This window comes from Sabethes cyaneus, chromosome 3, assembly GCF_943734655.1.
Source record: "Sabethes cyaneus chromosome 3, idSabCyanKW18_F2, whole genome shotgun sequence".
NCBI lineage: Eukaryota > Metazoa > Arthropoda > Insecta > Diptera > Culicidae > Sabethes > Sabethes cyaneus.
Window position 1 is genome coordinate 86,890,699 of NC_071355.1, and position 26,699 is coordinate 86,917,397.

General features: G+C 39.1%; 1 protein-coding gene across 10 annotated transcripts; it reads right to left on the reverse strand.

Moving 5' to 3' along the window:
• Positions 1-11,427: 11,427 nt before the first annotated feature.
• LOC128741750 (fasciclin-3-like) lies at positions 11,428-20,947 on the reverse strand. 10 transcript variants are annotated; one of them, XM_053837762.1, is made up of 2 exons: positions 20,846-20,947; positions 11,428-13,394 (listed from the first exon to the last, which is right to left on the reverse strand). In XM_053837762.1, the coding sequence occupies exon 2, from the start codon at positions 13,332-13,334 to the stop codon at positions 11,703-11,705; it is 1,632 nt and encodes a 543-aa protein (XP_053693737.1). In that variant the 5' UTR covers positions 13,335-13,394; positions 20,846-20,947; the 3' UTR covers positions 11,428-11,702. The 10 variants fall into 10 exon arrangements, with proteins under 10 accessions (XP_053693737.1, XP_053693733.1, XP_053693740.1 ...); XM_053837758.1 differs by having other exon boundaries at positions 11,428-13,467; positions 20,846-20,904; XM_053837765.1 differs by having other exon boundaries at positions 11,428-13,363; positions 20,846-20,863.
• Positions 20,948-26,699: the final 5,752 nt, after the last annotated feature.

Sequence of the window (26,699 nt, forward strand, 5' to 3'; positions counted from 1 at the left end):
GGTACTTGAACTAATGTTGGAAAACGAACAAAACTCTTTCCTGAACCACTACGGAAAAGTACGACTATTGAGGAAGTTATGCCAACAGTAAGAAAATTGCCGGCGCCCCACAGCAGCAGGTAGGTACTTTCAGAACTCCTTTCGGAAAAGTAAGTACGCTTCTTGCTAATGCCACTTTGGTCGTGCCGCATCGTGTAGGAAAATTATTGCACCCTTCTGGTTTCAAAGCGAATCTTTCACAAAGGTAAACTTTGTAGTTAGTAGGGCGAGTAGTGACTGCCGTTACTTAACGAATGTAGGTACCCCGCTTTAACTGGGATGGCATTCCTTACCGTGGTTAACTTTTACACATCCAAATACAAGATGAATAACTAGAATATATTGGCCCGCTGTGGCCACGGTTCGAAATACAGCGACAAAATTCTCTGAATAACCCTTTATGTGGTAATGTTGGAGGGTTAGCATATCTAGACATCTTAAATTACACACAATATCAACAAAGATAACTAGCAAACGAAATACGGCCAGTCTCAACATTTAGCGTGCATCTAATATGCGGACTCTCGAATGCTTTTGGACTGTTGTTAAGAGATGTACCACTTTTTCCAAGCCCTATTTTACTGACTTCCAAGACATATTTTTTCGACTGACAAATGAGTCGACGTATACAAATTTATCACCGCGGACTGCAAACTGAGTTACAAATTTGGACGTCACATGCAGACAGAGAACTTCATCGCATAGCCAGAAACTTTGCGATGGCGGAGGAAATCTTCGCGAGACTGAAAGCGGAATCTGGGAGCAGGGATGGAATATCAATGATTTGAATAAAATCTGTGAGTTATCGCCACACGCACAGATCATGATACACAGTGAATCTTTAGCGTTGCTCATAAGATTTTGTTCTCTAAACAGTATCAGCTGTCGATCACAGTGTTACATCTTACCTAGCTGCGAGAAAAAAGGTCACACATGTTGTTTGTATTGTGATTCATACGATGCACATAACCAATCGTCTGTAGGGTAATTTGGGGGAATTTGAACACCCTAAGCAAATCACCTATTATCCTAAAATCAATGCATCAAAACTCAAAAAAGTTGAATCGTATACTGAGTTTTACTTGTTTTCTGTTTACCTGCGGAGTTTAACAATTGTATCTAGCTTAGTTTTGCTAAAATATATTAAAATAAAAATAATGATTTTTTGGCATCAAAATTTTGTTTGGGGTGATATGGACATCCACTGGGGTGAAATGGACAATGTGTAAAAAACTGTTGTTTTTAACGAAATAACATACTATATCTCATAATAGATAACTTAGGAACACATATTAACTAGTAATAGTGTTTCGAGCTCAATTCCGTCTATCTGAGTGGAAGAGCCAGTTCATAAATTATACCAATATGTATCACTTTAGTTTTTTCGCAAGTAAACAAAACCATTCTTCGATGAATATTGATCTTATTTAAGGTCTTATTCCACATTTATTACATGCAGGTGCTCCTGCATTAGTTCCTGGGGGCTCAGAGAAGGTGAACATATCGATTGGGATAAAATACTTACGATACCAAAATGAATGTGACATTGACATTCAGGGATTAGCCCCGAGTGCCTCAAAAATCACATATTTTAATATTAATCTGAGTATGAGAGGAAATGACCAGAGTAAAATATTACATTTTGTTTGTTCTTGAGAACACATCGAAACCCGATTTTTAAAAACCCTCACTTTTGTTGCGAATGTTCCCTTTGGTGATCATACGTTATTAGCGGGATTGCAAATACTCTCAAAGCTATACAGGGATACCTCGATATGAGACAATTTATAATTTCAAAAAGTTGTCTTATATCGAAATTGTCTTATATCGAAACATGTTTTTTTCACAAAAAATTGGCATTATCAGTCACCAATTTTGCTCTGTGTTGTGTGTTTATGTTTTTTGAACTATTTAATATTGTTTGAGCTATTAGTTGTTTACAATTTTTAGGATTATTTTGAAATAATGAACAAATTTATGGCGCCGCTTTTGGAATGGAAAATGTGCTCTGGTGTCGTTACCAACTATGTCAAAGGGTTTGTCTTATATCGAGGTAAAAATTGTCTTATATCGAATTGTCTTATATCGAGCTTGTTTTATAACGAGGTTGTCTTATATCGAGGTATCCCTGTATTCCCAAAAATCCATTCTTGATTGCCTATGATGGTTTTTTTCATTGGATTCTTGTTTTAACATCACATGCACGTCTTTTTTGTACTATTACGGTATCTAAAATCAATTAGTCCGAAGAAATGATTCAAAATCAACTTGACAATTTCGCCCCAAAAAAACTGTTCATTTCACCCCACAAAGCATACAAAAATTTTATTTATTTTTATACAATTAAGCTATAACTTTCTATCAAACAGTTTCTCTTATGTAGCCAAACAGAACTGCACTGTACAATGATTTGAAAAGTTTGTTAAATCACTGGAAAAACCTTAAAACCTAAAGCATAAAAATTACATCTGGTATCGTTTTAGGCAGTTGTTTTGTTTACTTTTACATTTGGCAATACCTGTCAAAGTTAAGCCCAATTTTTTTACGTTAATAATGGTGTAAAAAAATAAGGAAGAAGTTGAGAATAATGTGAAAGCAGAGAAACTGGTATACTTTTCGAGATAAAGCACCTGTCTATTTTACCCCAGGTGTCCAAATCACTCCAAACGACCCTATCTGTTATATTTCTCAACGCAATTATGCAATGAACATGATCTGACATAAGGTGTGTCATAATCTGTACGGATCGCGACAAAGTGTTTGTCGCTTACAAGTAGTGATGTCAATAAATCTGAATCTGATTGCTTCTATGATCTTGATCGCTAGAAACGATTTTTTTTTCATCCCTGTCTGGGAGGATTGAGCCAAAAATAAATGCGTCGAAGACCAAATACATGAAAGGAAGATACGCAAAGGAAACAAACGCGCGCCTCCCTTGGACGGCAATCGTTGACGGCGACGAACTAGAAGCAGTAGATGAGTTTGTGTATTTGGTATTGCTGGTGGTTGCGGACAACACTAATAAGGAGATCCAACAATCAAGCAGAAGATTGGGCCTACTTCGCTAAACGTTACGATCAAGAGGTTTACGCCAGCGTACAAAGCTGACAATGTACAAACCCTCATTAGATAAGCAGTTCTCGATTGTTTTGAAAAGGTGACACTAGTCACGGAGGACACATACGCGTATTTGCTGTCTTCGAGCGAAAGGTACTGCAGACAATAATTAGCGGAGTGCAAACAGAGTACAAAGCGAAGAGTGGAAGAGGCATATGAATCACTAGCTGAGAGGTTCTCATCGGACATCTGGTGAAAGTCGTTAAGCTACGGTGGTTCGAACACGTCGTAGGGATGTCGGATGACTGCGAGGAAAACAGTTCTCTTCAACTACCTCACTGGCACATCTTCTTCGCGAGCGACTTCGCACTTTCGATTGGGGTTTATAACGTTTTTCGCGGTCGGGACAATTTCTAAAGCACCAGTCCCCAGTATAGTCTCACTCAGCATCCAAAATGGCGGCCACCAAGCACTGACCTAATGTCGCACTCGCGGGATAGCTACAGTTTTATTCTTCTTGGGACTGGGCTTTACAACGTGGATACTACACTTACCCCAAACAACTGATCCGGCCAGGAATTAACGTTCTTGTAGTTCTTCTGGCGGATCGTGCTACGAATCTACAAATCCCACTGAACTGTTCGATTGCTGAAACGCGGTTCAAAATGACGGAACGACGCTGCCTCTGATCTTCACTCCACGGACCGATTTTTTTTTCAAGAAAAAGACCTCGTTTGCGCCATCGTGCCCACGCCTTTTATACCGCATTGCGGTCATCATTGGTGTTCGTGATTCCTCCTCTCGATGACTCAACAACTCGATGACAGTTCTTGCGGCGGGTTAACAATATTAAGTTGGTGTCCCGAGTAGTGATGTCCGAAATGTTCAATTATTCGATTACCGATTAATCGGTGAGCGTTGTCTGCACTAATCGATTAATTCAACTCTTCGTGTCAGTGGTGTTCGATTAAAAATATTCGAATATTTCTTTGATTAATTCGATTAATCAAAAGATTATGAACGATTAACGAGCATTATTCGGGCTTTATTCGTACTCATTGTACTATTCGATTAATTCAACTACTCGTGCTGGCAGTATTCGATTAAAAATTATTCGAATATTCCATGTGATATTCGATTAGCTGAATTAATCGAACGATTGACGGACATCACTAGTCCCGAGCAAAACTGATTCAATGGTACTTTTATGGTAAATGTTGCATGCAGACTTTTTTTGATATTTTTATTTAATTTTCTTAATCCCAAAACTAATACTAAACCTAATTTGAACCACAACTGAACTCAAAAACTATTCAATGTAACAAACAACAAGTAACAATTCAACAAAAATTAAATAATTCAAATAAATAACACTAATATTCGCGGACACCAACACCAGGCTACTGAACACAGAATAAACGTCCATCAAACATGCAAGCATGGAGGACTAACCTTTATTCTGCCTCCAGACATTTACTAATTCTAGCTGGCCCAGTGACCAAATCGTATTGTGATCACAAGGTAGATCACAGTCTAAATTACGAGGAACAGGAGCCCTTAGGCATTTTTTCAAAAAGAACATGCCGAAATCGGAGTATGAAATATGAAAAGGGTACAGGTGTACCTGGTTGATCAATTGAAAGTTAAGATGGATGAAGTTCTTAAGAACATTTATACCCATAGCTCTGCTATTTTTAGCTGTTACAAAAAGCCAACAGTGTCAGAATTAGAAATTTTGCCATCCCGCTATGGCGATGGCCACGCTGTGAAGTCTCCAACACTGGAAGAGGTTAAGAATGCAATCAGTGAGCTGAAGAACGGTAAGGCCGCTGGGAAGGACGGTATACGAGCTGAACTCCTGAAAGCGGGAAACGAGCGGCTGTAAGAATCAACTGAGAGGAAGAACAAATGCCGTAGGAGTGGTTGGACGGCCTCATTTACCCTATTTGCAAAAAAGAACATCGACTCGAGTGTAAAAGCTACATTGCACTTACATTGCTTAATTCTGCCTATAAGGTGCTCTCCCGTATCCCGTACTATAGACTGGGACCGTTTGCAGATCCTTCGTTGGCGAGTATCAAGCTGGTTTTCGTGAAGGTGAGAAATGAATCAGATGTTAACCCTGCGTCAATTACTTGATAAGTTGCGAGAGTACAACTTGCAGACTCATCATCTGTTTGTGGCTTTCAAGGCGGCGTGCGATTCAGTCAAACTAGACAAGCTGTGGCAAATAATGCTAGAACATGGTTTTGCGACGAAACTAATTACGATGTTTCATGCGACGGATGGATGGATGGATGGATGGATGGGTCAAAATCATGCGTCAGAATAGCGGGTGAGACTCTCCAACCTGCTATTCAACATTGTCTTGGAAGGTACAATACGAAGAGTATACGTGGAAAGAAACGGGACTGACACCACGAAATTTCACATGCTTCTTGGTTTTGCAGATGACGTTGATATCATCGGAATCCACCATAGAGCAGTGGAAGATGGCCTTTTAGGCCTTTAAAACGGGAAACAGCGAGATTAGTTAGCATTTGACGCCAAGAATCATATCATGCGAAAAAGTTGCCGTCAAGTGTATTTGCAGTGTCGTGATAGACGTAAGAGAGGAAACGCAAAGAGAATCTCGGCCAGAATTCGGCTCGTGACTTGTGACAACGATATAAGCCGCGAAGTGAAACGACGAATTGCCGTCGTGAATCGGGTTTTCTACGGATTAAGTAGATCTAAAGTCCCGTAGTTTGTAAATTCACACAAAGCTGACGCTCTACAGAATACTAATTCTCATTGTAGCCCTGTGCAGATGTGAATCACGGACGCTAAAGGAAACTAACTGACAAGTGTTTGGGGTTTATGAGCATAAAATTCTGCGATTAATACTTGGTGGAAAAATGGAAAACAGAGTGTGGCGCAGACGCATGAACCAAAAGCTGTATCAAGTGTACAAATATGCTAATACAGTGAAGGTAGCACAATGTGGCAAACTGCGGTGCGCTGGGCACGTGGCCAGCATGCACAACGAAAGAATAGCCAACACTATTTTCAGCAGAGAGCCAGGAAGAGGCCGTATACTTCGGGGCAGACCTCGCCCCCGATGGATGTGCGCTGTCGAGAACGAGGGTAGCGATAACGGTAGCTCAGGACTGACAGTTCTGGCCATAATTCGTTCGGCGAAGAATCGATGATGGGCCGTCGTCAATAAAGTAAAGTAAATAAGTAAGCCATACCGGGTGAAGTTCAGTGACAAGGACGGAAGCTAGCTTACTGACCGAATGGTCGTTACATCCATGTGGAAGATGCATTTGAATGAGGGGGGAGGGAGAATTCAGAGAACAACAGGAACAGGGTGTTGTGACCAAGCTGTAAAACCGCCATTACGAGAAGAGATTAAAAAGTGAGTGATTATGGCAAGCCAGCTGAACATGGTATCCCGGGTGAACTTTTGAATGCGGGGAACTTGCAGCAAATGCAAATGAAAGATGATTAGTTAGATGGCCTCATTTGCTACGACGAGACATCCAATGGGATTGTAAGATCCTGTATTCTGTTTTTATAGACCATTAGCGGAGTCTTTCGACAGCCAAAGATTGTTCAACGTCGAACCTTTTGTTCTTCCTACGACAGATTCTAGACCGATTTCTGGATCACAACTTGTAGACTCGTCATCTACTTGTGAATTTCAAAGTGGAGTATGATTCAGTCAAGCGAAATTAGTTGTGGTGAATAACGCTTCAGCACGATTTTTCTATGATTTAATTATGCTAGATGGGTCCGAATCAAGTGCTATAATAGCGATTGAATTCTCAGCCGCATTCGCGATATTGGTTAGACTGATAAAATATCGCCTTGGAAGCTGCGATACGTAGCGGTGCGGTAATAGCTCTGGACTTCTAGACTAGATATAGTCAGTCGGATTGTTTCTGGCTGTGGAGTCTGTCGATAAAGAAGGGTTAAGTCTAAGAAAGATGTTTAACGCCAAGGTTTTGCTTTGCAACATGATAAAACAAAGATTACGAGTGCAAACTTGGTATTTGGAACTGAAGATCTTTGAATTTACCCGGTTGAGAACACGTGTCGCTACCTTAAATATGATATACCTTGGATATATCAGGGATAGACCGTCCAGATCGGCAGGCAAGCTATATGTATGTAGATCGAGGATAGGGCTCCATAGCCTGCAATGATATCAACCGATATGAGCGATTACAACAAACCATGTACACTGAAGTCGCTTTTTACACGATTTGTTTTTCACGCGACTATTTTTGTGCGAATTTTGGAATTCACGCGATTTTCGGAATTTACGCGGATGTGCTTAAATTGTCTACTTTTAGTAGTGTTGAAATCCACAAAATTTTTTTACGCGAACTTTTGGGTTTTTTACGCGAATTTTGGTATTTACGCGGTTTTTTACGCGATTTCGATTTACGCGGAAAAAGCGACTTTAGTGTATAAACTTCACAGCTTTTCAGGGCCTGGTAATCGAAAGCGCCTTGACAGATAACTCACGAACACTGTTTTCCAAACAAACTAACGCGACCTGTCAGAGTAACATTGGACACATGTAACATGTAACATGTTGTAGAATTTTTTAATTAATTTGTCAGGACATTACTAATATTTTATAAAGGTTTTATCCTTCCGGTGTTCGGCCACTGAAGGGGGGGGGGCGAAAAAAAAACAAAGTGAATTTTTTAATCGAGCAAAAAAAATTGGATTTTAAGAATTTTTATTAAAGGTTTAAACGTGAAAATCGAATCTATTCTTGCTTATAATATATACGTTATTATTTTCTATGCAAAAATATACGAAAAACGACAAAAACGAAGGAATTTTTTTTTGGATCATTTTCGGAAATTCCATTGTTCGAATTTCCATTTCTGTTTCGTGCTAGAAGCGTTAATTCAACTCGGAGACACATTTTTCGAGTTTTTCAGACTGTAGAGCCCACAGACAATTGATTTTATAAAAAGAAATTTAACTCATATCCTACAAATTATTTTTTTGCCCCCCGATTTTTCAAGCCAATTTCCAAGGGGGGGGTGACAAAAACTTTTAATATGATTTGCAATGGCCTTACTAGTAACCCCTTAAACGGGGTAACTTGCAACAAGCAATATTTTTTGGAAATAGAACGAATTTAATGATTTGTATGAGTTTCTTTTGACTTGAATATGCAAATGATAATCCGTCTTGTGATTTTGAATGCTTTTGTTATGAATATATGATAAATGTCCTATGTCACGTTGGTGAAAATAATTTATGAGCCCCGTAACGGAAATTACGAATTAAACTTTATATATTATTCATCCAGTTGATATTCCTTGTCTGGATCCGATAGAGCTGCCTTCATTAAGGATCATTCACATATTATGTATTTAGGGGAGCGGGAGTTATGTAACAACGCATTACACGTCGTATATCCACTATGCAAAATCGCATCATGAAATGGGGCGGGGAGTTAAAAATCATCAATATCTTGGTTACGTAATAAATGAATGTTCATTACATTACGAGTGATCGTAATTTGACACTGTCATATTGCTGGTCGATTTCTCTCAGTGAGGATATTTTCTTTTTTGCCTCTTCTATGGCCATTTTCTGTATATCCAGAAAAAACTGGCATATTTCCGACTTTTCGAAAGAATCTAACACTCTTCAGTTGTGCTTTAGTATTGCTTAATGCCAAATTAAATGATAACTTGCCTCGTGAAGTTAACGGAACACAGCTTTTTATATCTACCAGCTGTTGCAAGTTACCCCGTTTAAGTACTTGTTTTACGAATAATGTGGTAACAAGTAAGATAAACAAAACTAGTCATTAGAAATCGATTATTTTGTTTCCTTATTGTTCATTTTTCTATAAAAATGTATGTTATTTTCTTTTATTTGAAGTGCCTGTGGGCGACACAAACGTTTTACTGACGAAAAATTGACGATGAATTTGACACCATCTTGTGGAATTTTTTAAAAATCACCACAACAGCAGAAAATCAACATAACAGTATCTATGGCTTCTTTGAACTGTTAACAACAAGATTCAGTGACTGATATAGAATAAAACATAAAGTAACAGATCAAAAAGTACAGTACATTGGATTGATACAGTGTTGTTGCATGTTACCCCGCTGTTGCAAGTTACCCCGTTTGACGGTACTTCTTCATAATTTTGAAGCTGTGACATTGCTTATGGAAAACATACGCAAAGTTAACGTGTTTCGAGCGAAAAGTGCTACGGACGATATTTGGCGAAGTAGAAACTGAAAACCGAAAACGGCAAAGGTATTCCAGAGCTGTTCCGAGCTGCAGATAGCAAGATGGCTCGACCAGATCGAAAGCGACTTGCGACTTCTGAGACAAGAAATATATTTCAACATGACTCAACAATTTTAAAAATTAAAATTTACGGTTTGTTTAGTCTTTGAAATAAATGTTTGCCCATAAGGCATTTTGGAATAAATTAGGGCTTTTGTAACGCCTTGGTTTTGTTATTTGGACTTTTGTCTTACCATCATTATAGTTCATTTTAATATGATATTTTACTTATCATTTTTCATATAGGCATTCTGTAAATCAATCATCAATACTTTTGATTATTGTCTTAGATTTTTCTTCTTTTTTTTGATTTTGTTACTTTTATAAATTTCAAATACCAACCTGTTAATACTGTTCATGCGATTATCTACATAATTTACTTCCGATACTAGGGTAGGGAACATATTATAAGCAGTCTAAGTGGATCACTGATTGTTTTACCATATTATTAGCGATGAGTTACTGTAGGATGTAGGATGAGTCAATAGGATGTTTGCTCTTGCCCCGTAATTTCCTGTACTCTAATAACCGGTTTCATATGTTAATTTTGGGTCTTCAAGCAGTTACCACAGAAAGTCACTATTTTTAAAGGAACCACTGATTTTTACATGGAAGATTGAGATACTGGAACTAATCTTAATCAGCCTAAAAGCGTTTTAATCATAAAGGTGCTTTATTAACGGGAAACAACCAGTCATTAACTTTTCGTCATAAAACCCAATTTCGGAAGGATTTTATATTTATAAAAATGTAAATACTGCATTCTTCTTACCAGTGTGAACACAGCGAATATATTTTCATAAACAGAATTTTTGATTCAAACAAAAAAACTGCTTTTGAAATTGGCAGAATCGATGTCGTTAAATGCGCTCAAATGTCTACTACAATATGATATTTGAAAATTGAGTGCTTGACTTTCAGATATGCTGTTATCAGTGCTCAAAGTAGCGAGGTGGCGATTGTCTACAGCAACTGAAAAATGTAATTTAGTTAACAACAATTTTCAATTCGTCATATTTCTTGTCGAAAACATAGTAAACTGTATTTCTATGCAATACATATATGGTTAAGCGATTCAAAATGATGTTCTTATCAGAAGATTCTGAAAATATGAGCAAAATACTGCATTTCAAGCTCATATAATTTGAACTGACTAAAGTAGGTAATTCCTGATTAATCGGTTCCTTACCCTAGTTGCCGTACAAAAGTATTGTACAAATGATACTCAATACACACTGCAGTAGATATGGGAAATTCTATGCTCTTTTAAATGATAAATTTGAAAATGTTCTCCGTTTTTATAGTTTACTTGCAAAATATCGGAAGGTTTACTTCAATAAACGTGATTGTGATGAATAAAATCAATTGAACTTCCTTCGTGATATGTTTACAGCTACACGCTTAATATTAAACACGGGTCAACACTGATTTGAACCTAAAGAAAACTTGTTTGGTAAGAAAACCTGACGTGATGTCCAAAATCATGGGTCACACACAATTATGGGTCATTTTAGCTTTTTCTGCTGATAAATGCATAAAAATTATACGAAGTGATTGACAAAATTGTTACTCATAAATAATTTGCTCAATCATTAGCTAATATTTAAACGCTAATCAGTAGGTAGAGCTAAAATGACCCACAATTGTGTGTGACCCATGATTGTGGACTGACTGTAGATATTTTATTATTTTTTTTTTGAATTCAGTGGTTAAAAATCTATAAAAAATCTCTCAAAACTTTATATGCTTGTTTTTGATACAAACTTGCACAATCATTTATTTGGTTATAGGTACACCTCCTGAGGGACTCGTTGTTTATTTTGAGAACTCCCAGTTTCAGATGGGCCTTCATCTACCTATATGTATTTTGTTGTTAATTCCTAAATCAATTCTTTGTTGTAAATTTGTCGGAAACTGTCAAAGCCAAATTTACGCTAGATCGAAAAAATTACTAGGTATTGTGAATTATCACTACGCAGAAATTAAAAGACGTACACGACTGTCTTCGTGGTTTTAACAAAACTGATCTTTTTGCTGTTTTCTCCAGCGTGGCATTTTCATATAAGATAATCTAATTTTAAATTTTATGATATGTTTCAACGCATATTGTCGATGTTTATTTATGAAGCTTTAAAATGAATAAAAACTAAGTTTAATTACACCTCACAGCGCACTCGCAATAAGTCGCAAAATATTTTTTTTTAAGAGAATAATCTATTGAAAAGAGGAGTCGTTTTATTCTCTAAACTCTTAGTCTATTTTGTGTCCGAAAATATTTTCGTCCGTCATTCACTGGATTTCACTGGAGCAGAGGAAGCTTCGCCAGCCACTGGCGTTCCTGTTGCATTTGCATTTTCTGGGTCACCTTCGGGCTTCTGAACGTAGAGGATTTCCGCATATTCAGTCGATTCCGGCTTTGTTTGATAACCATGCTCTACCGGTTTAAGTTCCAGCTCCGCGTAGACAAGTGTTGGCTCGTCGGCCTTAGTGACAGCAGGCTCACCCGTTTTATTCTCGCTGTCGGGGTCTTTAACTTCGTGTTCTTCTGAAAATTCGGCTGTAGGAGCGGCAGAGGTGGTGAGCTTACTATCGGCAGTTTTAACACTCCCCGTTTGAACGTTCTTCTTTCCGAATAAAATTTTCAGCCGTTGAGTCTTGGTAATTGGTTGCTTCAAATCGGCGCTTTCAGTGTCGCTTGTTTCCCCTATTCTGGCATTACTCGCAGAAGTTGATGTCGATTGTTGTTGGAAGCACCACTTACCAGTAGCTCGTGCTACGAGGATCAGTGCCACGGTTGTCATGACAATCAATGCTGCCAGTACAATACCTATGATTCCGACGATTCCGACACCACCCGACTCATCAAATTCCGTGTCCATGGAGCTCAACAAAACAGTGTAATCTTGCATTCCCACCTGGTTGACGCCTCTCAGAGAGTACGTCTTTGATAGATCTTCCAAAGTGAGACCAGCAATTGTAAGAGTCACGTTGTACATATCGTTGCCCAACGGTACAGGAACGTGAGCCGCGTAGCGACCATTTTCCATACCTTGCTCGATTTCATCACCGTCCACCATCCAGGAAGTACGTGGCGATGGATTTGAACTAATAGTAACAGTAACATCTACAGTACGACCCAACGTCAGTCCGTGAACTGTAGTTTCGGGTAAAGCTTGCGGTGCAAAATTAACATATATTTTTCTTTGAAACTTTGCAACTCCGTCCGGGTATGCAATGTGCTTAGCTTCACAAACCAACCGCTTGCCACTATCGGCAGCTTGAATAGACCGCTGCAAAGTAAGAACATTAGTGATACCGGGTTGGCCTTCGTCTTTGTATTCCTGTGGTGATGAAACGCCCTGAAATATTGGTTCGTCCTCTAAGTACCAAGCTAGATTTGCTCCAGGGTTGCCATTTTTCGTGATACAATAGGCAACCAGTGTCGTATCCACCTCGAACGAGTCTTTTTCTGGAACTATCTCAATGGTGGGTATTGTGGGCGCCTGTGCGACCTCGACGTCGATAAAGCCTTCCACGCTGACGCCATCTACAAACAGCGAACATTTCCACTGACCATTGTGAGCTGCCGTTATTTGATCAATAGTCACGCCACATTCACCGTTCTCCAAACCATTTCCGAAGTACTGTAGACCATCTCGGGGAGAAATCTTCGGATCCAGCGCTACCTGTTGTTCTCGGTTTGGTAGCGTCACCGTGCAGAACCCGATCGGCCGGCCAACCCGACACGTAAGGTTAACATTTCTTTGGTTCTCTGTGACGGTCTCCTTCGCTGGGACTGTATCCACTCGAATTTGTTGCGCGTTGATGACGGTCGCGAAAACGACACATGCCACGAAACATGTCAAAAACAATTGTCCTGGATCTATCATTTTGTTTGTTTTCTTCTTTCTTATCATAACACGTACTTTGAGTTAGTTTTTGTTCACTTTTATCGTTTTGAGAAGTCAATTTGAGGACTAATAACACATTATGAGCGTAACCGTGAAGTCATATTATAACGCGGGTATGAGGTAAAGTAACGTGTGCAGCCTATATAAAAAATTAAAGTCTTTCAAATACACGAAGGAAATCAGAAGCATAACTGTTTTATAGTATCCATACGGTTTTACAAGGCGTGAATAGATTAGTGTGGAAAATTAGAGGTGAATCAGCACAATAGCCTCTCCCCGAAGTAATACCGATAAGGTGGTGCCAGGGAGGATTTAGGCTGGAGACTCGAGTAGGGTTTTAGTGGGTCTGGATCCTCACGCCCCATTAGGGGGGTCGGGATACCTAACCCCACTCCCTGAGTTGTCTTCTCAGGTGTCTGATAGTACCTTCTAAGGTGCTGAGCAGATTTCCCTACTCGTTAACAAAAAAAAGAAAAGTACAAAACGCTAATCAGACGCAACACGCAGACGTATGAGCCCCGAGCAGCAGACATCATTTGAGGACATTCCCATCGTACACCTGGCGAACGACGGAAGGCTACGGTAGGCCGGCCATCGTCGCAATGGTACCCGGCGATCGTGACAACTATTCTCATCTAGAATCCCACTGGTGCACAGTGAGATGAAACCCAAATCTAGGTGGACAAAATATATACGCTAAAACCGCTAGTTTTTCAACTTCCTAACAGTACTCAGTACAGTTTTCCTAAGATAAAAGGTTTCTCTAGCTAAAATCAGAGATTATAGCCGGATTTGAACCCACAACACCCGCCAAAGCGTGCGGCTCGCTGGTACCCGTGTACCTTTAAACCATAGAGGCGCTGGACAAAAAGATGCACCTTCCTCCAGCATTGGACAAAAGGTAGGAGTCACAACGACAACTTGTTAGGCGTAGCTACCCCCCCCCCTTCTTTTCGTTCCCACTCTTTCCCCTCCATTCTCAAAAATTTTTTTATTACTTTCCCCTACCGTCCTTCCATCAATTGTAGAACCATCGTTTCAAAAAAAATATTAATATTATTGCCTGACCGCATTTCAAGGTCAAAGACTAAAAACACGAGTTTGGTCAGGTTTCGCAGGTCGAAAAAATAGGAGTTACCTCCAGAAGTTGTTACCACATGATTAAGATAAATATTCGCCTCGATTCTGCATTCCGATCGGGCTCGTTCGGATCAGAAACGTCCCGATCGATGTGTGTTATAGCATACGATGTATTCCGATCGAAGCGCAATTTCTGATCGGATCCGGCTCCGATCAGTATGTAGAATAGAGGCGATAATATACTAGTTGAGCCCGAATCTTGTATTGTATCTAAAAAAGTCTTAGCCGGAAACTGAAACAAATAATTTTTATGCTAGCATTGGATTTTAACTGATGTTTTTAACATTATCTCCACTGTGCTGATTCTAAAGGTGGGCAAAATGACTCTTTTGTGTCAGTGGCTTTGAACAGTCCTTTTTCTGCCACAAACCGATTCATACGGTCGGTGTTAAGAGTGGACCCTACTCTAGAAAACCAAAAAATAATAGATTTTCGTAAAATTTTTTCAGATGCTAGCATTATAGTTATGTGTTAGAGTATTTTGGTTATTGGTCAAGGTATATTTGAAGATATATTTTGTATTTCTTGGATACCAGAATAGTGATTATTATGCTGGTGGCAGGTGAGCGCGAGAATGCCCTCTAGAAAATAGTTCCTTGCTGGCGGTACGTGCCGGAAACCAACAGTGTATCGTAGAACGGATTTCAAGAATGATTTTGAAGCTTTAGGTCAATACCTAAATTGTAACGTAGCGGTTTTTGAAAATTCGAAAAATTACCAAAATGGCGGCAATTTTTCCAAAAGAAAGGTGTTTCTTCATCAAAAATCGCCAATTAAAAAAGCTCATAAAAATTTGAAAAGTGGAGATTCATTTTTACACACTGGAAAAAAATTTCAGCAAAATCAGTCCACTACATTCTGAGATACACGTACCGCCAGCTAAAGAAACATGGTTTCGGGGAAAACGCGTTCAAAGTTTCTTACAGCAATGCACTTCCCTTGAGGTGACTCCATAATATTTGCCGTAAGTTTTCAACGAGATCAGTTATTAAAAAATCCTTTTGGCATGACATTTCTGAAGGTATAAGCGTCTCGAAAATGCAAAAAAATAAAATTCGATTTTTCCGACATTCCAGAGTAGGGTCCCCCCTTAAGTCAGGCAGAACCAAGTGACAAAATTTTGACTTCGAGAAAAACGTATCCAAAGTTTGCTGCTCTGAATGGTTTATAGCTATCAATCGTTCGAAATCTTCTTATAACTTTGGCTGTTTGCAACACTTATATAGTCTGATTAGTAAAATGTTGCTTAGAAAATTCTTGATCGTTTACTGTCATTAACTCATTTTTTTTTAATTCCGGTCTTGGTTCGGTCTGATTTAACACCGACCATATGATATCGCGACAAGCAGGCTATCGAGTTGAGCAGGTGAGTCGAGTATGCAAATCAAGCAGTCGAGTCAAGCAGTTATCGAGCAGTCTAGTCGAGCAGTTGAATCAAGCTGTTCAGTCAAGTAGTCTAGTCAAGCAGGTCAGTCGAACAGTTGAATCGAACAGTCTAGTTGAGCAGTTGAATCGAGCGGTCGAGTAGTCAAATCAAACAGTTTATCCAAACAGTTTAGTTGAGCAGTCGGGTCAAATGGTTCAGTCGAGCAGTTAAGTTTCGCAGTGAAATCTAGCGGTTGAGTCGAGCAGTCGAGTCGAATACAGCAGTTGAATTGAGCAGCCGATTCGTATAGTCCAATCGAGTAGTTAAGTCAAGCAGTTGAGTCGAGTCGAGCAGTTGCGTCGAGTCAAGCAGTTGAGTCGAGCAGTCGAATCGAACAGTTAAGTCAAGTAGTTCAGTTGAGCAGTTAGGTCGAGTGTTTGAGTCGAGCAGTTGAATCGTGCAGTCAAGTCGAGTAGTTGAATTCAGCAGTCCAGTCGAACAGTTTAATCAACCGGTTGAGCCAAGCAATCTAATCATACAGTTTAGTCACACACTCTAATCGAGCAGTCGGGTCAAGTGGTTCAATCAAGCAGGTAAATTTCACAGTGAAATCGAAGAGGTCTGGCGAGTAATTCACTCGACCAGTAGAATCAATCAGTTGAGCTGAGCAGTTAAGTCAAGCAGTTGATATCGAGTGGCTAAGTCGAGCAGATGAATCAAGCTGTCCAGTCGTTAGATAAACGAGCTGTTAGGTCGAGCAGTTAAATCCAGTTGTCTAATCGAGCAGTTGAATCGAGCAATTGACTTGAGCAGTCGAGCAGCCGATTCGAATAGTCCAATCGAGTACAGTGGACCCCCGTTCGTTTGAACGATTCCTCATGCAAACTAACGGGGTTACTTTTTAATTTGAACAACTGGTAACCCGAAATATGTTGAAACCTGTGTGAACTGGCCGCCCTGCTTTTTGTTATTGTTTTGGTGGTTTGTTTTAGTTGGCAGTTGCAAGTGCGAATATTGCATTTTCCGATCGAATATCTATCTTAATCGTTAGGAAAACGAAATCTGAAACCGATTAAACACGCCAGGTCAGTACAAACAAATCGTGTTTATGAGCATTGTCTGCATAAACAAATGATGCCATGTTGAGAATGACATTTGAACCATTTTTAATTCGTGCAAACACGTCGTGCAAACCAGCGGGGTTCAAATTAAAAAGTATTCAGATTAAAAATGGTCAAACGAACGGGGGTCCACGGTAGTTGAGTCAAGCAGTTGAGTCGAATAGTTTAGCCCAGCATTTGAGTCGAGTCGAGCAGCTGAATCGAGTAGTACAGTCTAGCAGTTGAATCGAGCAGTTAAATCAAGCAGTTGAGTCGAGCAGCCAAATCAAGCGTCTAAGTCAAGCAGTGAAATCAAGCTGTCCAGTCAAGCAGTCCAGTCGAGCTGTCAAGTCGAGCAGTCGAATCGAACAGTCCAGTCGAGCAGTTCAATCGTGCAGCTAAGTTAAGCAGTCGAATCGAGCAGTTAAGTCGAGCTGTTCAGTTAAGCAGTCAAGTCGATCTGTCCAATCAAGTAGTTAAGTCGAGCAGTCGAATCGAACAGTTCAGTCGAGCAGTTCAGTTGAGCAGACCAGTCGAGTAACCGAATCGAGCAGCCTATTCGACCAGACCAGTCGTGTAGTCTAGTCAACCAGTTGAGCAATCGAGGAGCCCAGCAGTCGACCAGTGAGGTGACTAAGAATAGAACTCATTGCTACGAAAACTTGACGTCCTGTCAGAGCCCTGTTTTTAATTTCCGATTAGACCGATTTCCGATCTTATGACGTCCTATCATAAACCTGGTTTTGGCTATAGACAAGCCTCTTATATAAATAGATTACAAAACAAAATTTGCACATATTGAGCAGTTATTACGTTATTGGCATATGAAAATAAAACATATTATTTTAGAGAAAATGCCTGTAACGTCAGACCCAAAAGAGCCAGCGACTTGATTCCTTTAAAGAAAATATGCGGTTTGATAGGTTTCAAAATTTGAGAGTATTTCTAACAACAAAAAGTCTCCTAAAAACACAAATTTTAAACACTGGCCAGGTTTTGGTCCATCCTGACCGAAAAACTTTGAATTGTTTAAGCAAATTAACAATAATGGATTGGAATTTCATTTTTCGGCTAAGTTACTCAAAATTTAGCATTCTCTAACCTTACTGAACATTTCATTCAGCTAGCTTAAACCGCAAAAAGGTTTATGTTTGCTTACCACGTGGGGCAATGTCCTAACGTTAGCAAAGAGAGTGAATGTTGAAATAACAAATTTTCGTCGAAAACACTATATACTTTAAACAAACGGTATTATTAGCGTATTACTTTTGTCCACCTGAATTTGGATTTCATCCCACTGTGCGGCATTTGGAATAGAGGGGCCCAACGTGCTAGATGGCTAGGTTGAAACTGACTTACGAGCCTGAAATGGCGATGAGTACAATGGAAACAAGTTCTTAATACAGTACGAGCGACCACGGCTCTATACGGCTAGAAGAATAGAAGAACGCAACAGGTAATGGTGAACACTACAGGGTCACCGATCACCGACTTTTTAAATCACAATTGTGTGTCTCTAATGTGAAGGAGCTGCGGTTTTAACAGAATGGTGCAGCATGTTGCCTCGCGCATTCCGCAATTTATTTAGTGATAGAAACGCTTGACAAACAAATACTTCTGTGTGCTTAATAGATCCGTGAATTCGCATACAAGATCATGCGAATTAAAGCCGTTGGTCTATGTTGTAGGGCTACGTAAGGTCTAGTCTACACCGATAAATTAATTACTGATATACAATTCCTCTGCAAAAGGGATAGAAAATTGGATTTCCCGATGGAATTTGGTATTAAATTACCGCAATGTTTAGTATTGTCAAGCGTTACACTGTACGAAAACATGCATTAAAAGTTGACAAGTATAGTATTCATTGAATCAAATTAAGTGACAATTGCATGTCTAGATATTTATCAAAAAATGATTTACATGTTATTATTCGGGAAAGCAGTGAACGCTATGGTTCCAGTGTGGAATTCCATGTCACTAATTCAATTCTTCTATTCATACAGCAACTTCTTGTTTTTATTTCCTAGGGGAATTTCAATGCTGACATACTTTGCTCATTGTGCCAATTATCACGGATGCATACAAATTATAATCGATAGCGTCGCGTCGTCGTCGTACCTACTAATACGCAGCTCGATACAAACTACCGCAACAGCACTTAATTGTCTACGTACGGGATTGCGCATTCAAATTTCGCTGTGCGTGAAGTTGAAATGAATCTGTCTTGAACAGCACGATTGCGACTTTCATATTCTTAATCGGTCATTGGTGTCATCTGCTTTCTCCGTTCTTTTTCGCTCATACCGGACACAGAACGTGATCTCGAAAAGCGGTTGTCGGTTAAACTTTTTTCGCTGATTCAGCTACTCATCAGTCCCTACATTCGGTTTCCCCTACCTATGTGTTGATCAAGTTTATCTCGTTTTGGACACATTATTTAAAAGTTAGTGTAGTTCAATGAACTAAGTTCATATTTTAGAAATCATACAAAAATATTCATTTTGATACAGGCTTCAATTAATCAAAACAAAAAGTTTAGTAGCGTATGTAATAAAGTCTTCTAAATGTGTTTTAATGAGCAGCTAATATACAATTACATTATACAGTGCAAACATCAGAGTGGCACTAGTGTAGTGTGCAATTATAAATCGGTTATAATTCAAATTTCTATCCTAAAATACCAGGAAAAAGTTTTCATATTGAACTTCAAGATAACTATGTTGACCAATAAAATTTTAAAGCCTGTTACAATAGTGAGGACCCAAAAAGTATAGAAAATAAATAATGATCAGGGAATGCTTATCTCGAGTAGAAACATTCAAGGTAAAAAATAAACACTTCTGTTTATACAATGTTTTTGAGCAAATTGTGTTGTGTTTGCTGCTATTTTGTCAATATTTATTTTTTGTTTTCATCCAACTGGATCGTTCACTAGCCGTGTTCTTAGAGCTATAAAATAAGGGCAAATGATGACGTTAACGGTCATTATTGATCTTCTCCTATGTCTATTTCTTTTCTTCGCCGAAGTGAATGTACGCGAGCGCAAAAGGGTCAAAAAGATGTCAAGCTAAATATTCGCGTGTTGAGTTCACATAGCGATGTTAGCTTTTGCACCATTTGCCCAATCCAAGCTGAACAAGCGAACTCCTATACTCTGTGCGGATAAATATGACTTCACGGTACGCTCTTTTGTTTATCCATTTGAAAAAAAAAAAACGATCAACTAAAAATAAGCATCAATATTTGCTTCTCCAGTTCAGTAGTGAAACACTAATCGAGAGCTAGGGTTGTCACAGTTTGCCTTTTTTGCACAATAACCAGTATTATATCACAATTCTCATTCACAAAGCTCACTTTTGCAGCTTTCTGCATGGATAGTTTCTTCTCTGAAATGAATCTTTTCTTCTTTTGCACGATGCGCGGGAGTTAGTTGGGTGATTTTTCAGCTCGAACAATAAGCTTCGAAATGCTTTGGGTCAGATGGGCGGATGTTCTTCATTTTCACAGTAACTATATGAATAATTTGACGCAAAAATACACTCTGTGTTCACATACGCGGACGCTAACTGCTGAAACCACTGGTAGCCACTGGTTGATTTGCAGAGTGCCTTTACTTCTTCTAATCCGGTCAGGTTTGACCGCGTTGTCGAGTTACCCAACCTGTCGCCACTTTTCCCTCACGCGCTCGAACGTATACTAGCGTACGCACGCTTAACCCTTAAACGGACTATACTGGTCGCAAACAACATTCCGAAAATCACTAAAACAAAGTGAAATGATCAGTAAAGTCACTATTCAAAAGTTTCTCGAAACGATCTTCTAAAGCAGCACTGGACATGCGAGGGTTAAACCAACAACCACTGAAAGCCCAAACTAAGCCACAGCCTCACGCTGGAAAAGCAACTCACACAGTACGGCGATCGTGGCTTGGAGCACACAAACACACAGCAGACGGTGCACAGACCGCGCAACGAAAGACTGACCGGAGTAAGTACGCAATTTACCTTTAAGAGCTCACCGTTCACCACGTGCAACACTTGCCGATCTAGCCCGCTGCAATGTGCAGCACGCGGTTACACACCTCGACGCGATGCAACAAAACACTCACCAATTCGCGAAATGTTCAGGCGAATTTTGTTGCATCGCGCCGAGGGATGCAACATGTAGCATGTTGCAGACAGCTAGATCACTTGCATGGTGACGGTGCATCGGTGGAGCGAGGTAATTTCTCTTTCATTAATTTTAATAATTAAATTTTTTTCTGAAAAAGTTTAAAAATGCATAGCTTAGTTGTTGAAAAATGACCAAAGGAATATTTAATAAAATTATTGTCATTTAAATTTTAAACTTAACATGCTGCTAGGGGCTAACATGAGCAGAACCATGATCCATCAACCTATAATGCGATCTTCATGAGGCGTCACACACACAAAGGTACGCTTTCTGGTTTGTAGCGTGCAAAGAGAAAGAATAATATGTATATTTCAGGCAACACCATGTATGCTACTATAAAAACCTGTTTTGTTCCACTCGAGTGGGGCGTCCTTTGACACGTTCGTAACATTTCTCCAACCGAACCGAAGACTCGTGTTTGTGTTCTTCTCGAAAGTAACTGTAAACAATCAAGATATATTGTCAACGTCATCAAATTTACTCTATCACTCAGCAAAAATGAAAGTGATGATCAAAATTAAAGGAATCGTATTGAATAACATCGGACAGTTTACGCTGGGTTTAAACTTGAATGCGTATCAAATTTCATCTCTAGGAGAATGTTTATAGAGATCATTGCATAATGACGTCATTTGACAGTTCTGGTTGTTCGTAAAAGTTGGTTGGTATCGAAGAAGAATTCTGACTGTAGTTTTCAAAAGGTCACATAATCAACCCTTTTGCAAGCATTATGCGACCTTCTGAAAATTAAATGCAGAATTGACCCCTTGGAGGTCCGAAACCATATTTCAAATTTAAACATTTGAAGTCATCAAATAACTAATTTTGATTTGTAATGGTTTTGTAGAGGCAATTGGCATGTTATTTAGTCTATTAAATTTTAGGAAGCAAAACCTTGGTCTTTCGGCTTATCCCAAATCGGTATTAAGTCTGATGGTAAGGTCAGTTTATAAACCCGTTTTATATTCACAAAGGTCTTCATTAAAAATCGTTGCTTACTACAATAGTTGAGCGTTTTATTTATAAAGAACTTGGCTACGCTTTAAACCGTCAACAACTTTAACAGTTTTTATATGGCGTGTTGGTTTGGGAAATAACAAAATAACTCGAACGTATTCCACCACAGCTTTTTGCCTTTCTACCTGCATGCTGCATCGCAATGTTATTTTTATTCACTCGCAATGTAATTTTATTTTTCATTCCCCTTTCTATCGTTATATATTTATGAGGTGACGCTTTTTTCCCGTCAACTGATTAATTTGCAGTTATGGAGAATGCAAAAATAATCAAATTATGGAGACTGATCAATGATTATCCAATGGTGAAATGAGAGGAGCGTTATGGAGGGCTAAGCCTCCTCTCTACGTAAACAATATTTCCCCTAGGAAAAAAACCAATCAATTTTTAAAGCAATAAAAATTGAAATTAAATAAATATTCCTAATGGAAACTCGACTGGAATTTTTATTTGCATCGCTTCAGTGAGATTCTACGCATCAATCTGCATTTAATTCTAATACCATAGAATAGCAGACGTAACACTGGAGCCTCGTTTCATCGTCTGTAAAAACATACATTTCAAATTTCCACTCAAGCCGAGACTCAAATAACAAGTTGCTTCATGGGAACATCGTTTACCTGCGTTAGCGCTGATATAAGATAAAGTACAAGAAAATTTATAGCCTTTTCTCTTCTTGCAGCCTAGAACCGGAGTGGTTCTTGCTATGGTATATCAAGAATTTCTCTCCACTGTACTCGGTCCTGGACTACTCGTCGCCAATTCGTTGAGCGTCTCGACACATGCAAGTCACCTTCAACCTGGTCGAGCCATCTAGCACATTGCGCCACTCCATTCTTGGTGCCGGTGGGGTTCCTGTAGATAACGGATTTCACTGCACAGTCGTAGGACATCCCTGCGGTGTAAACGGCCCACCGTAGTTTCCCAACTTTCGCCACCAATACCAGTAACTCGAGGTAACACGCCTACGCCACTCTGTGCTTTCCGTTTGTACTTCGCCAGAAATAGTCCGCAGCACTTTTTGTTCAAATACGACAAGCAAACGTATGTCTTCCGTAAACAAAGTTACTGTTCCATTCCTGTCCATAGAAGACTACCGGTCTGATTAACATTTTGGACATCGTCAGCTTTGTGTGGCGGCGAATGCTCCTTGATCGAAGCGTCTTGAGGAGGGAAAAGTAGGCCCGATATCAAACTTGAATGCGTCGTTGGATCTCCTTACTCGTATTATTGTCAGCGGTGACCAGAGATCCCTAAATATACAAATTCATCAACCACTTGCAGTTCATCGCCGTCAAATGTCACTGTCCGTGGGAGGAAAACGTTGCTTCCTCTAGAGCTTCTTCCTGCTATCTATTTGTTTTTCAACGCGTTGATTTGTAATCCTATTCTCCTAGTCTCCGTTTTTAGTATGCTGTAGATTACCTCCGCCGCCCCAAGGTTTCTAGCAATGATGTCGAGGTCGTCTGCAAAGGCAAGGAGTTGGCTACTCTTGCTGAAGATCGTACCTCTCATTTTGATGCCCTCTCGCCGAACCACACCTTCAATAGCGATATTGAATAACATACAGGACAGTCCATCCCCTTGCCGCAACCCTCTGCGCAATTCGAAAGGACTCGAGAGCATCCCCGAAATGCGCACGTAGCACATCACTCGCTCCAGGGTAGCTTTGATCTGCCGTATCAGTTTGTCCGGAAAACCGTACACGTGGATTATCTACCATAGCTGTTCGCGTTCAACTGTATCGTATGGTGCTCTGATATACACAAAAATATGATGTGTGGGCACGTTGTACTCTCCACATTTCTGGAGGATTTGTCGGTGAGTAAAAATTTGATCCGTAGTAACACGGGCCACTATAAAAGCGTTGACCAGTTACAAATTCAAAAACCATAGGATAAGGTAAGGGTAATGTGTGCGAATGCGTGTTTCTTTCTTTGAACATCGATTTAATTTAAACAGAGGCAGGAATCACCACACCAACACTATCTACGTTTCCGAGGGCCATATTGGCTGGTTAGCTAGTAACGTGGCCAAGAGGAGTCGCACCGTCAACGTTGCGACCCAATCATCCGTTTCTACCGAACGTCATTTCCATCGAACATCGAGCAAAAGTCGATGGAGAGTTCATCCTGCTGGGTGGATAGACGCTGCAGCCGGCGCCAACAGAGCCAGCAGTCGTCCGCTGTAGAATGTAACAGTAACCACATCGCAGACAATCGAAGAGATATCGCCGTAAGTCCCCATAGCAGCAGCAGTCTGCATGTACAGATCCTTTGTAATCACCGTGCACTTGTGACAAACTGGCACAATGAAGCCGTAAAATTGTGAAGGTTAATTGAACGAATTTGGCAAAGACCATACCGATACCTTTAAAACAAAAAGAACACGCACACAGTTTTAGACAATTAGATACTATGGGAATTGCAGTGCGCAGTGAGAAATAAATGAAGCCAATGTAAATTCGAATTTAGAAAATTACACGGTGTTACACGGAAAAAATACTTCGCAAATGACCTAGTGTACGTTGTTAGTCACACCTAGTACATCATAAAAACACATTTGAAATCTTCCTGCCACCCCCAAAATTTCCAGTTATTGTAAAAAAACCGTTTTTGGCTAGGTGTACACATACTATCGTGTTCAAGATGCTGAGTTGTAAGATTAGGCGGGTGATATATGAGAACCAACAAATTCTACAACTCTTAAAAATGGCGTTAAATTTGCAAATGTTGACCGATTTGGCTGAAATTTTGACCAAAGTCATAGGATTGAATATAAAACAAGTGATTTTGAGCTCAGGAATGTGGGTCATTTTTAAGGTCACTTTAAGGACCCCTAAAGTGAGAAAAATTTCATTTTTGTAGTTAAATTTCATATTTAATTGAAAATCTCGTCTAACTTTTATAGAACCATAGTGAATGTGTATATATTCTGAAAGCTTGTCCTCTAAGCTTTCCAAAAATGTATAAAACACTCAAAATTGTTTGAAAAATTATTGAGTTATTAATGATAGTATGTGTACACTTAGCCAAAAAACGTTTTGCCTTTCTACTATATAAATATATAGTATAAAGGTATAGAAATCACTTGGAAAATCGGAAATGGAAAGAAGGTCCTGCGGGCCGAATGTCATATACTATTCGACTCAGTTTCGAAAACTGAGCATTTTCTGTGTGTGTGTATGTATGTGTGTGTGTGTGTGTGTGTGTGTGTGTGTGTGTGTGTGTGTGTGTGTGTGTGTGTGTATGTGTGTGTGTGTATGTGACGCTTTTAATCTCACTCACTTTTCTCGGAGATGGCTGGACCGATTTTAATGTTCTTAGTGTCAAATGAAAGGTCTAGGTGTCCCATTGGTCGCTATTGAATTTCATACTGATCGGACTTTTAGTTCAAAAGTTATGTATAAAAATACGAAAAATATGGGACTTCATTATCTCATAGGTCTCTTAACCGATTTGAACAAAATTGATTGCATATGAAAGAGGAGCCTTGCAAACCCTTAACTTCCAAATTTCATGACGATTGGACTTGTAGTTTGAAAGTTACATAAAGAAATGTGAAAAAATAGTATTTAAAACATATTTATGTAACATATAAGCATTAATTTAATGAAAAACATCACACATTTTATGATTATTTGAAAATTACTGCTGAGATCTATCAAACGAAACCGAGTTATTTAAAATCGGACGGTTCATTCAAAAGTTATATAAACTTAAGCGCCGTAAGCACACTTAAGCACCGTATATTAAACCGTTAAAACGTGTGAAATCAAAACAAATGTTGATTGTATTCAATGTGTGTGATGTATGTGTGTATGTATGTATGTATGTATGTATGTATGTATGTATATATATATGTATGTATGTATGTATGTATGTATATATGTATGTGTGTGTATGTGATGACAATTTGCAATTTTTAAATTTGCATTGAAATTCAAGAAAAGTGAGAAACATGTCAATTGTCTGAAGTTTTTGAAGCCTCTTAATGGAATACGAAACGTATACGCTTTGAAATAAGACACTGATGAAGCCTGCGCGTCGTAGGCGAACTACGTATCTGTTGCAAATAAATATTAAATAGTGGGATTCAATCGAAAAGCTTTTTCTTTTCTTTGATTTCAGATTTCAATTGTCATTTTGTTCACTTGCTGTTACTCACAATTGTACAAGAAAAGCAAAAAGCGAAGAAAAGCAGTTAATTTAAGCATGTAGATATAGTAGTGTATAGGATTAAAAATACTAGTGAGACGATTTTTCCAAATAAATTTATACAAATTTCAAACAAATTCTGTTTGATCAATAGATGCTCTTTTCAATCAATAGATACTAGAGCTTAGAAATGTTATATGAAAAATTGGAAGTACACGTTGCACGATAGTAATTTTGTAAGATTTGTTTTCGTTAGTGACATTTTAAAGGACAGATGTCTTATGTCATGTATCATGTTTTAATAAATAAATCAAAAAAAGACAAGCACTGGGAATCATATCGATCATATTTCCCATTCTCAAGCATGTTAATGGCGCAGCTTTTGCACTATTTTTCGACCTCATTTTGTTTTCCT

Bases quoted from the DNA above. Each gene is read 5' to 3' on its own strand.
- LOC128741750 (XM_053837762.1), bottom strand. From the start codon at position 13,334: ATGATAAGAAAGAAGAAAACAAACAAAATGATAGATCCAGGACAATTG.